Source organism: Pelobates fuscus, chromosome 7, assembly GCF_036172605.1.
Source record: "Pelobates fuscus isolate aPelFus1 chromosome 7, aPelFus1.pri, whole genome shotgun sequence".
NCBI lineage: Eukaryota > Metazoa > Chordata > Amphibia > Anura > Pelobatidae > Pelobates > Pelobates fuscus.
This window is the reverse complement of record NC_086323.1, coordinates 203,059,798-203,072,364: the sequence shown is the minus strand read 5'-3', so window position 1 is coordinate 203,072,364 and position 12,567 is coordinate 203,059,798. Positions and strand designations below refer to the sequence as shown.

Here is a 12,567-nt window from a genome sequence, read left to right as displayed (position 1 = left end):
AGTATTCTGGGAATAATCACTACTGGCGGGAAGCTATATGCCAGGTTGAACTTCCATGGTAATGACAGGGCATCTATGAAATCCGGCCTGTCTGCTGGAGTTAGGGATGCAAAACGTCTTGTCTTCCTGTTCACTCTGGGTGCCATCAGGTCTATCTCCGGAACACCGAAGCGGACTGTGCTGAAGTTCTGCATGACAGGGACCAAAACTGCTTGTTTCAAATGATGCCTGCTCAGGGCATCTGCCACCACATTGAACTTTCCTAAAATGTGAACTGCAGAGATTGACATCAGGTGCACTTCTGCCCACAGCATGATTATTGAACAAAGGCTTTCTAATCTTGTTGATCTCGTACCTCCCTGTATGTTCAAATACGCCACTGTCGTTCGATTGTCTGAACGAATTCGAATATGTTGAACTTTGATGAGAAACTGAAACGCCAAGAGTGCCATCCATACGGCCTTTAATTCCCTGAAGTTCGAGGAACTTCTCATATCCTTCTCTTGCCAGGACCCCTGCTTCTATACGTCTTCCAGATGGGCCCCCCAGCCCAGCGCAGAGGCGTCTGTTGATATGATAGTAAAGGACTTCATCCGGAAAGACAGACCCCAGTGGAGGAATCGAGAAAATGTCCACCACTGCAGACTTTTCAAAATTAGATCGTTAAACCTCATCAGCCTATCTAGGCCGAGTTCCTGTTGATACCAGACCTGCAGAATGTAACTTTGTAGAGGTCTCATTCTGGCTATTGCCCAAGCGACTGCCGGGATTGAGGCTGTAAACAGACCCAGCAAGCACCTGGCATCTCTGATTGAAAACATACTTTTTTCTCAGAGATTCCGGATTAACCGCTTGATCTTTTAGTATCTTCCCCTCTGGCAGGAATAACTTCATCGCGATAGAATCCAAAAATAGACCCAAGAACTGGATCCTTTGAACTGGCACTAGTTCCGATATGTTGAAATCTATTAGCCAGCCATGCTTTTCCAGCGAATTGATGGCTGTCCCCAGGTCTAACTGTAGTTGAACTTGGGACTCTGCAAAAAACAGCCAGACGTCCAAATATGGAATGACAGCGATGCCCATACTTCTTAGAAAGCTTGAACTACTACTCGAAGCTATGTGAATACTCTGGGCGCTGATGCCAGGCCGAAAGGCAGTGCTCTGAATTGGTAATGAATGGTTACCAATTGGCAGCACACCGCATCCGTAGAAAACTTTTGCTGGATGCTGCTATGGGTACATGAAGATAGGCATCTTTCAAATCCAGGGAAGCAAACCAATTTATGGGTGCATAAGCAGAGCAGCCGACTTTACTGTTTCCATGAGGAATTTCTTTATGATAATCCGCTTTTTACGGCCTTTAGGTCTAGGATAGGTCCGAACGAACCATCTGGTTTTGGCACCAAGAAAAGTCTTGAATAGGTGCCTTGATGTCTTCCTTTAGAGGAACTTCTTCCACCACTCTTTTAGTAACAGAGTCGATACTTCTTCCTATAATCAAAGGCTCTTTCTGTTGACCTTTGAAATAGTTTCTAAGAGAGGAACTTCTAAATGAGGGAAGTGTCTCTGCGTTACGGCTTCTAACTGCTTCCCATACGATACTGGTAAAGCATTCCTTCCTTCCTTCACCTGTTTCAACAACTCATCCAGCTTTGAACCGAAAAGTCTTCCAGGTTCAAAAGATAGTTCACACAGTGAATTATCAGGTGTCGCATCTGCTGACCAACTTCTAAGCCAAAGTGCTCTTCTGGCGACTGTTGAAATACCTATATTCTTGGCCGATAATTTCAGGCTTTCTGCAGAGGCATCCACTAAAAATCAGATGCCATACTGATATTTTATAATAGCTTTAACGGGTCTTCCTTTTCTAGTTCTTCCAACCAAAGAAATATGGGCCTCGGCAACGGATGACCCCGTAATCAAAGCTTTAGCTTGAGCTGCCGAAGAGATGAACAACATCTTTAAGGAGGAGTCCCTGCGTTCAACCATGACCTCCTTGAGGCCGCTTGAAACTCCAATTGGTAATGTAGTTTTCTTACCTATTTGAGCAATAGGAACGCCCACTACAGGGACAGTATCCAGTCTTGTACCGCTTCTATGGAAAGAGAGAAATAAAAACTGTCTAGCCAATAAACAGCATGTGACCTGGGAATTTTCCATTCTTTTAAATCAATACCCCAATCTGTGGGTGAAAAAGAAACCTATAGGACTTTTACCCTGTTTCTTCAAGTTCAAATGCAACTGCACATCTTTAATCAATTCCCCAAATGGATTCTACTGGGAATGCAGATTCCTCATTTGATGAGGCACTGCTGAATTATCGCCATACTCAGAACCACTAGTTCCAAACTAGAATCGGAACTTCCCAAGATCTTAGGCTTTTTGTTAGCATGTATTACAAGCTGAGAATCCTGGGCAACCGAAGCCTGGATTGTCTGTAATGCTGCTGACCACATATCCACAACTGTTCGCTGCATACTTTGTTGCAACCAGCTGATAAAGTGGACATTACTGTTCTTTGTGCTTCCTCTGAAGCTTCTTTGAACACACAGAGCAAAGTTTTCTTTTTACAACCATCTGGCATAAGATGGCCACACACAGAGCACATTAAATGCTTGGCTAGATGTACATTTCCCCTTCTCAGCAACTTTATCCAATTTTTCAGGATTATATACTGGGAACAGAAAACAAACAAGGGAAAATAACAAAATTTTTCCCTAAAGATTCAGGCTAGAACCATTTAAATAAAAACTTAATCAGTCTTACCTTAAATGGCCCGAGAGTGTGTTGGAGGGCAGGTGAGAAACACACATTGCACCCCCAAGGGGATGATCACCCTCATATACGCTCACCTTAGTACAGAAACTAGAGAATGGGGTAGACTGGCGTACATTGACAAATGGGAACAGGACTTAGGGGAAGTACTCGAAGGTATCGAATGGCAGGAAATCTGGGAAGCCACCAAGAGCGCCTCCATATGCGTCACACAACAAGAACAGGCATGGAAAACCATGCTCAGATGGTATACTACCCCGGTCATTTTACACAAAATGCACAAACTAGACTCCGACGACTGTTGGAGGAGCTGCGGTTTCCAGGGTACGTATCTCCATATGTGGTGGGAATGCCCGGCGCTCCAGGGTTTCTGGAAGGCTGTTGAAAACCTATTAAGACAGACATTTGGCAGACCCCTCCCCCTAGACCCGTGGATCTATCTTTTAAATAGAACTATAGAGGGATGGTCCAGGAAAGAACAGAGATTGGTGAGAACAATCACCTTAAGTGCGCGTAGAACTATAGCAGCGGCTTGGTTAACACCTGGAGGACCGGAGTTCGGGGGGGTGATCTCTAGAATAAGGGACAGCAGGATCATGGAGGATCTTACTGCCAGGATGCGAGGGACTGTGGCGGCCTTCCAAAAAGTTTGGGAACCGTGGGACACTAGCGCCCCGGGCACTGGGGATACTTAATGGGATGGGACCACGCACACTACTTCGGGGGGTCCCTAGCTCGTCAGCCCCCCCCTCCCCCCCCCCCCCCCCCCTCTCTTTATTCCTTAATCCTTGTTACTATTTCTTTCTTCTCTCTTCATCTCTTCTTTTTATACTTCCATAAAACCCTTGATATGATAGGGGTTTTCTCCTCTATTATTCTTTCATTTGTGTTGTCTCAGTTCAATTGGAAGTGGTTCCTTCCTAACACAGACATGGGACAGGTTGGAGAGACGGGGATCCCTGGGGCTCATCCTACTTTGGGTGGCCTCTGGGCTATTGATTAAGGTACAAGACCTGTCTGGTAGTACAATATACTTGCAGAGAGGCGGATAGCCTGGAATGCCGGAGGTGGATTATCTGTAGAACTGGCATTTGGTACGATAAGAGCTCTGGTAGGGGTTATCTAACATTGTAAACTATTGCACAGGATTTGTCTTACCGCTATTTCTCGCCATGCCTCTCCTGTGTAACAGTAAGGAACTTAATTGATGTTACACACAAAAAAAAAAAAAAAATCCCTCGATAGGGGGCAGGTATTACAGACTGCATACAGTGAATTGTTGTGAGTGCCAAAGGTGTTATGTATTTGTCTTTGATTATATGTTCCTGTATAATTTGGCTTCTGCGCAAGCCTACATGTCGTATTGCTTTTGCCTTTCCTGTCGAGTGCAAAAATAAAGAATTTAAAAAAAAAAAAAAGAAACACACATTGCAAACCGTTCTGAGAGCACCTGGCAAACAGAGGTTGCTGCTGGGGACGCTCCTTTTAAGTCCTGTAACCAAACAAAAACGCCCAGTTCAAATTTGGCGCCTGAATCCAGGTTCGCATTGCGCATGTGCATAGCGCTCTGCGACTCCCTGGTGGAACGCAACGCAACCTGTGTGTGCGTTCCACCGACAGGACCTCCCAGCCGACGCACGCCTGCGTCCTTCGTCAGACCGGCACCTGGCACGGCAAAAGACGGAATAAATTCTGAGGGACCACGCCGTCCGGCGTGTTAAACTCTACTTACCCGAACATCAAGGAAGCAGAGCCTCCCGAGCCTCAGCCCTTCTCACCTGCTTCCTGGAGAACCTTCCTGCATAACCTCCCCTGCCGAAGGCAGGCAAAGAACTGGGGATGATCAGGAGGAGCTGCTACTTATTGGAAAGGAGGTAATTAGGGGAGGGGTTAAAATGTTTGGAGATTTGCCTGCCTGTTTTTCCCTCCAGATTGGATATCCCTATGGTGTAAGCACTGCCTCTAATCTGAAAGGAAAAAATCAATAAGATTAGTTTGGCATGATCTCCCTGAAGTAAACACATGTTGTCTCTGATCTTGAAATCCATGTGTTTTTAGATGTTCAACAATCCTATCCTTTAACATGGTTTCCATTACTTTCCCCACTACTGAAGTAAGGCTTACTGGCCTATAGTTGCCCGGCTCCTCCCTACTACCTTTCTTGTGGAAGGTACATCTGTTGATCAGGCAAAGCACAAGGGGACAATAGACGTAATGTTAGCACAGAACTAACATTAGGCAGCCTTGAACGGATTTCAAGCAACCAGCCCGAGCACAAAAGTGCCAATATCTATGTATGTACAGAATTTCAAGTTGAAACATTGCACATACAGACTGCTTTTTCTTTTACCAATTCTAAAAGCAGAAGTGATCATAAAGGGTGGAGCAACCCTTTCATTCTAAAAACATCAAGAATCATCAGACCCTGAATAGAATGCCAAAGAAAGAGCTCAAGCAGTCTGGAAAAGTTCTATTTCCCAGTGATACAACAAAGAAGTAGAGTCATCACCAGAGAGCACAGTATGACATAGTTTAGACATGCCCAGTTTTAAAGAAGACCTTTTTAGTGTAAGATTTGGCCAAATTAATTTTACACTATCAGAATGTTTCTCTGCTCAGTGTGTAGGTTTCAGGATTACAGTATGATCCAGCATGTAGAATTGTGTAACACAGAGGACTGATAGGTAACGTATACCGGACCTTAGAATGGCCGGACTAACGTACCAAAGAATAGTCAGAAATATCCGAGGTCAAGGGACACAGAAAGAGACACAACGATAAGGAAAAGCCAGGGGTCAGGGATGCCAGAAAACAGGGAAGTCAAAATCAATGCCAAAGTCAAATTACCAGAATAACCAGAATCAATAACGCGCTCTCGGACCACCACAAGGGAAACCACGACAGGGCACTGAGCAGGATGAGAACTGGGCCTAAATACCCCTCGTCTAGATGTGATAGGCTGCAAATTGGCCTTTGACCCCAAAGGCAGTTACCAAGTTCCCATTAGCATAATTGCTGCTCAGCACAAATCCTCCTGTGGATTTGATTGCTGCTCGGCACAACTTTTCCTGTCTGAACAGTAAATTCCATTAATCACATTTTTATAAGCTGCTGAATACGTGACAGTAGGGAATCGTACAGTACCTCTTTGATTTTGTTGTTACTGATGTCCAGATTAACGAGGGAATATAACTTGTGAAGGCCGCTGAGACTCTCCAACAGATTCCCAGCTAAGTTCAGCGTTTTGATGTTTCCGAGTTTCGTATGGATCTTGTCCAGAGTCGAGAGCTTGTTATAGGAAAGGTCCAAGTGCACCAGGTTGTACAAGTACTAGATGTGGTAAAAGATACAACAGACTTTAACATGAACACTTAAAATTAGTATTATTTGGATTTACCAGACAAAAAAAAAATAAAAAAAATAACTGTGAGGCACATTGAATTAGATTATCGCAAAGAGTGTGACGTCTGTCAGGTGGCATTGTGGGAGGCGAAAAGGACAGCAGCACCAAGAGACTTTTGGCACTGGAAAAAAGTTAATTTTATTTATTTATTTATTGCAGTTTGGGGGTCCTCTAACCTAAATAGGGACTAAGTCACCAGAGCACTGGGAATAGAAGTTGGTATTCCTATCTTTCTAGAGTTTCTTTAAGGAAAGACAGGTTTCCCTAAGAAAATCTCTTCATAGGAGGCGTTGTTCTACTCATGAGATGTGCATGGATAAGTGCAGTAAGACTTACAAGGATTGTGATACAGTCAGAATGTAATGTTGAATGTGTGATTGGGGGGACAATTATCCCATTTTCTCCACTGCCTTACATGTTATTCTTAGTAAATCATAACTTACAAACAAATATTTGAGATCAATAGAAAGGCCAATCAGGGGTGCTTTCATAAATATAATATATTAAGAGTGGGTGTAATTAAAGAGAAAGAAGAAAATTACAGTTCAACTAACATACAACAGAAATTGCTGATCTTGTTTTAGTTCTGAATTTCGACAACTGAATAGTTGTTAAATGGACAATATGGGCACCATAACCATTTCGATGACATGGTTATGGTGCCTGGAAACCGTCGGCACAGGGTCACACATATCTCCTAAACAACTTCCCCAGCATTAAATAGAGAATTGCTCAATCCTTGGCAGCCTGGCCTTGAATGCTCACATGGCACAAAGTGGGACTAAGCTGTGCTTCACACTATACTAGGGGTAGTGAGCAGTGACTGGCTGAGAGTGTTAGCTCATGCTGGTATGAACTGGTATAGCGCAAGGTGGGGTTATCCACCTCATCATTGAACGCAGAGATGAAGGCAGCCCGAGAAGAAGAATCTCTTATACAAAAAGGTAATTAAACGGTTTAGTAGTGAAGCGGGATCTGATGCCCAGGCTCCATAATCACATCATTACATTAACATGGTCATGGTGCCTACAGTATAATGAATACAATTTTTAGATTCAGGGATGCCCATATTAACTAAATAAAAAACTTGCCTTTATTACAGAGTTGACAATTTGTTTGCAGCCGCTGCGCCTTCTGTGATATTGATGCGCTCGGTGGAATCCAATGTGTCTTATATGGAAGCATTAAGGATCTGTCCATCCAACTTCCCGAACAGTTATGAGAACGGCGTTCGGGAGGCATGTTCGCTCCCTAACAGCAAGGGCAAGCATTCATTGGTGTTTGTGTGAGAACCCTCGTAAGATGAGCAGTCGTTGCCTTGTTTCCATGGAACTGTTAAAGGCAGGGCTCTACAAATCCCAGGGATTTGTCAACCTTTTATCTAAATGCCTGGCTAGGCAAATAACGGAGCTGGCTGTCGACCCGCGGGAGCATGTAGGCGGCTGGCTGAGTGAGCGTTGTAGCCAGCCGCCCTGGGCTTTATGGAGGCGGCCGGCTGAGTGAGCATTGTAGCTGGCCTCTGTGGGCTTTATGGGCTTTATGGAGGCGGCCGGCTGAGTGGAGCATCAAGGCGGTCGGCTGGGGCAGCGTGCGAGGGAGAAGTGATCTTCCAGCGGCTCCTCTCTGCTCCCTCGTGCTGTTTAAGGATGCTGGGTGCCGGAATATGACGTCATTCCGGCCCCGGCATCACAGGGAGCAGAGAGGAGCAGCATGGTAGATTACTGCTCTCTCTCACACAGGGAGAGAGAGCAGCCCCACTGGACCCCAGGGAACGTCCACTCAGCACTCCCAAAAGGTAGGGAGGCTGGGTGGATAAAAAAATAAAAATAAATGTAAATTTGTGTTTGAGAAAGTGTATGTCAGTGTGTGTGTGTATGCCTCTGTCAGTGGGTATGTCAGTGTGTGTGTGTGTGTGTATGCCCCTGTCAGTGTGTGTGTATTTGTCTCTGTCAGAGTGTGTGTGTGTGTGTGTATGCCTATGCCTCTGTCAGTGTGTGTGTGTGTGTGTGTATGCCTATGCCTCTGTCAGTGTGTGTGTATGCCCGTCAGTGTGTGTGCCTATACCTCTGTCAGTGTGTGTGTGTGCCTATGCCTCTGTCAGTGTGTGTGTATGCCTGTCAGTGTGTGTGTGTATGCCCCTGTCAGTGTGTGTGTGTGTATGCCAGTCAGTGTGTGTGTGTGTATGCCAGTCAGTGTGTGTGTGTGTGTATGCCCGTCAGTATGTGTGTATGCCCCTGTCAGTGTGTGTATGCCTCTGTGTGTATGCCTCTGTGTGTCTGTCTGTCTGTCTGTTTAGGTACCTGAGATCACGATTGATGTTTTAACTCACCCTTTTTTCCCACGCTGTGCAAGTTTTGCCGTGGCTTGTCCCGCCTCCACTGCTGAGTTCATCAATCTTTTTGATCTCAGCTAAGCCAATGCTTAGGATATTGCGCATGTTCTGTATGGGTAGCATTCAGCGCCTCCATGCAGAGCATTGACACAGGACTCTCTAGTGGCCGTCTCAGTGACTGTCACTAGAGGTCTTAGTAGGCAGCAATGTAAGCACAGCCTTTTCTCTGAAAATACAGAGTTTAAATTGAATAAGCAACAGGGACAGGCTATAGGCTATAGGCACCAGAACTGCTATATTAAGCTGTAGTGGTTCTGGTGACTATAGTGCCCCTTAAAAAAAAGCCCTGGTTAAAGGTGTTCTTTAACCACCGAAGGAACTGAGCACTATTTCGACAAAGTGGGTGCTCAGACTCCAGCTATTCAGTGAGATGACTTTCGTGGGGTTCCTATGTTATTAAAATGTACTTTTATGGAAAATTTAAAAATTGTGTTTTCTGTATCTAAGAGATAATTGAGTTATATAGTTTTCTTACTCAATTATATCAAAGAAACAGAGACTCTTGGGAGGAAAATCCCCTGTGGGCGGGATACAAACCCCACAGCGAAAGGAAGCAGTGGTTCGTGAAAGCAGCAGTTCATAGTCAAGCAGGGTTCGGTTATACGAATGGAATCGGGAATGGAGCACAGTACAGAGCTGTGGAACGAAACCCTGGAGAGTGTACAGCGTTGGCGAGATTAACTTCTTCCCAGCAGGCAGCAGCGACTACAGGCCCGACTGGCAATGAGGATGCCTCTTCTTGGTGACCAGCCCCCGGGGGAGTGGGTGAAGACACTAGAGATACTAGTGTGGAGGGAACTGTACCTCAATGACACATATCAGGCGCTGCGGTGGTACGCGGTCCAGCGTGTTCCCGAGATGGGCAATTACGAAAAACCTGAGGGCAAGGATTACGATGGACCTGGCTTGTTCTGGGAAATATTTAATGACCCAGACTTCAGGAGTACTACAGAGTGCCGCTTCTGGGATGTTCATGACTACCGTGAAGCCATGCTGGATCTCCCTAACGCAGTCGGCCTACAACCAGACCTGTTCCATCTGGTCAACCAGGGATGGTATCTGGAGCAAGATTAAAAATACCTGCTCAGCTCCATACCCTGAAGGGACCGCAGGAGAGCAAGGTGGCAGATTCAGGCCTAGAGCCCTTCAGCTGGGAGGACATCATAGACTGGTGCTGGGAAGACCCCCAGATGGATGCCGCAGGGATGCTGGCCCAGATCCCCAACCACAGCCAGAGTTACTGGGAGCAGGGACAGTCAGTCCTATTCCCCAGCGGCAGCCTATCTTACTGGGAGAGGAGACAGGCGGTCTCCCTCCCCAGCGGCCGAATTTGTTATTGGGAGAAGAGACAACTGGTCTCCCTCCCCAACCGCAACCGAAGGTACCCAAGGTAGGGGACCTCATGGATTGGTCCTGGGAGGACCCCCAAATGGCAGGTCTCTACCGGCCCTACAGGGATGCTGGGCAGCCGACCCAGATCCCCAGCTACAGCTGGAGTTACAGGGAGTGGAGACAACAGGTCCCTCTCCCCAGAGGCCGTGCATCTCACAGGGAGAGGAGACAACCATCTCTCTTCCCAGCGGCAGTGCATTCTACAGGGAGAGGAGACAACCGGTCTCTCTTCCCAGCGGCAGAGTAAATTGCAGGGAGAGGAGGCAACCGGCCTCTCTCCCCAGCAGCAGCTATCCTGTATCCTACAGGGAATAGAGACAAGCAGTCTCCCTCCACAGCAGCAGTGTCATCCTTCCCTCCTCCAGCGGCAGTTTACCTTACAGGGAGAAGAGACAGTCAGCCCTACTCCCCAGCGGCAGCCTATCTTACCGGGAGAGGAGACAGGCTACAGCTGGAGTTACAGGGAGAGGAGACAACCCGTCCCTCTCCCCAATGGCAGTGCATCCTACAGGGAGAGGAGACAGTCGGTCTCTCTCCCCAGCGGCAGGGTGAGTTACAAGGAGAGAAGAGTGTCGGCCCCTCATCCCAGCAGCAGCAAGCAGTTCAACACCAGGCAGCATTACCGGGAGTTGAGACAGTCGGTCCGACTCCCCAGCTGCAGCTCACCTTCCAGGGAGGAGAAGACAACCGGTCTCTCTCCCCAGCGGCAGGACAAGTTATTGGGAGTGGAGACGGTCGGTCTCACTCTTCAGCGGCAGAATGGGTTACAGAGAGCATATCGCCCTCTCTCACCAGCAGCAACAGGTCTCCCCAGCTACTGAAGGGAGGCACTCCTGTCCCCGATGGTGCAGTGGTATCTGCACCCGACCTACAGGGATGCGGGACGGCCAGTCCAGATCCACAACCCACACCGCCGGAATGCCAGGAGGAGGAGGCATGTAATCCCTCCTCTTCACAACAGCTTTTTTGTCAATGGCTTGAATACCTGCAGTCCACCCCAGCAGAAGCGCTGGCACCAGGGCAGAGCGCAGTTGGCCTCTGCCCACCAAGTACCTACAACACTATGCCTGGGAGTGCAAGAGAGACCAGGTGTACCAGATACCCACTTGATCGCTGGGGACATACAGGACAGAGATGGGCTACAGAGGCCATCAGGTCCAGCAATTGTTTGTCGTGGTGGGTTACTCGACTAACTCAGGCACCGACCGAGAGAAGGTCAGGTACCTGGTTAGTCTCCCCCGGGAAGAGAAGGTATGTGACGAAAGCCATTTCACCACTGGGTTTCGGAGGGGACTACTTGCCCGCCTTTTACCCTGTGACTATGGCCCCTTTAAATTTGTTTTGGCTGAGAGACCCTAATAGTGCCTATTGGCACTTTGAACATTGGTTCTTCGAACTCCCGAACAGTTGAAGTGGCCGCCATTCGACATTCAAACATGTGGTGGAGGCCATCTTGTTCGCATGAACTAAAACCGTGAATAGACTTCAGGGGGACTTAGCCGCATATGCCCTGGAACTATTTTCGGCATTAAAACCTTGCGGTTCCCGGTCGGTCCTCCAGCGGCACTTATCGTAGGTCCATGGTGGTTAGGAGATGGCGAGACACCAACCAAGCTGCAGCGGTTTGTGGGGTCTGCAGTGCTTATGGTGTCTGGTGCGGTGCTGATGGTCCTTGGTAAGCACTAGGAGCATCGATTGATGGAGGGTCCGTCACACAAGTGTTTTCCCTGTGTGGCCGCCGTTCATATAACCGAACACACATGCTCGGAGAACTGGAGGCGGCCATTTTGTCTCCCGAACCCAGGCAGCAGTACTTTGTAGTCGATGGCCTGAAACAATTTTCAGATACGCGAACCCGCGAAACTAGTACCGCTGCCTATGCAACTTCCCGAACAGTTATGAGAACTGCACTCAGGAAGCACAAACTACTGAACAGGGGGTGCATTCGCTCCCTTACAGCCAGGTGGATCATTCGTCAGTGGGTCTGACAGACAGGAACATTAATAAACAGAGGGAGTAAAGGGTAGTTATTTGTATTAATTAATCTGATTAGGTCTTGCTTACAGTCAGGACACTCTCACCCACAGGGGCCCAAATCTATGGAACAGAAGCTTCGGAGCACCAAAAGAAGAAATAACACTGCGTTTAAATTCTTTATATTGTATCAAAACTAGGCTTGTGCAAAAATTTGTGTGAAGTGTCATAAAATTACTTTTAATCAATACTGGGACAAATTAATCTCGCCTGTAGACTGATAAAACTACAGGTAAAACGATTGGGAAACGATTTGTTCGATGATTACCAGGAATTTATCAGCCTAAATGTCTAAAACTGGAGTATGTTACAAAAATTTCAAAATAGGATGTGTCTATTGCTAATAATTCTCAGCCACCACATACACATGGAAGCCTTACCTGTAGATTCTCAACTGATGTTATGGCATTGTGACTCAAAGCAAGATATTCAATCTGTGGAATTAGTTTCTGGAAAGAAAACAAAACATGCACTTAATTACAAACCATGAATAAGCACTGCTTATCAGCGGCACAGAGAAAGTGGAGGTACCTCATTCCAGGAGATAAATAAATTTATTTTAATTTTC

General features: G+C 46.8%; 1 protein-coding gene across 2 annotated transcripts in view; it reads right to left on the bottom strand.

Annotated features, from left to right (window-relative positions):
• The window catches only part of NISCH (nischarin), a 116,493-nt gene that overhangs the window by 69,730 nt on the left and 34,196 nt on the right, over positions 1-12,567 (bottom strand). For both annotated transcript variants that reach the window (XM_063427069.1, XM_063427070.1), the window contains exons 9-10: positions 12,380-12,448; positions 5,923-6,108 (exon numbers count right to left, since the gene is read on the bottom strand). In XM_063427069.1, the coding sequence (XP_063283139.1) occupies positions 5,923-6,108; positions 12,380-12,448 (255 nt within the window). The remainder of the gene's footprint in view (positions 1-5,922; positions 6,109-12,379; positions 12,449-12,567) is intronic.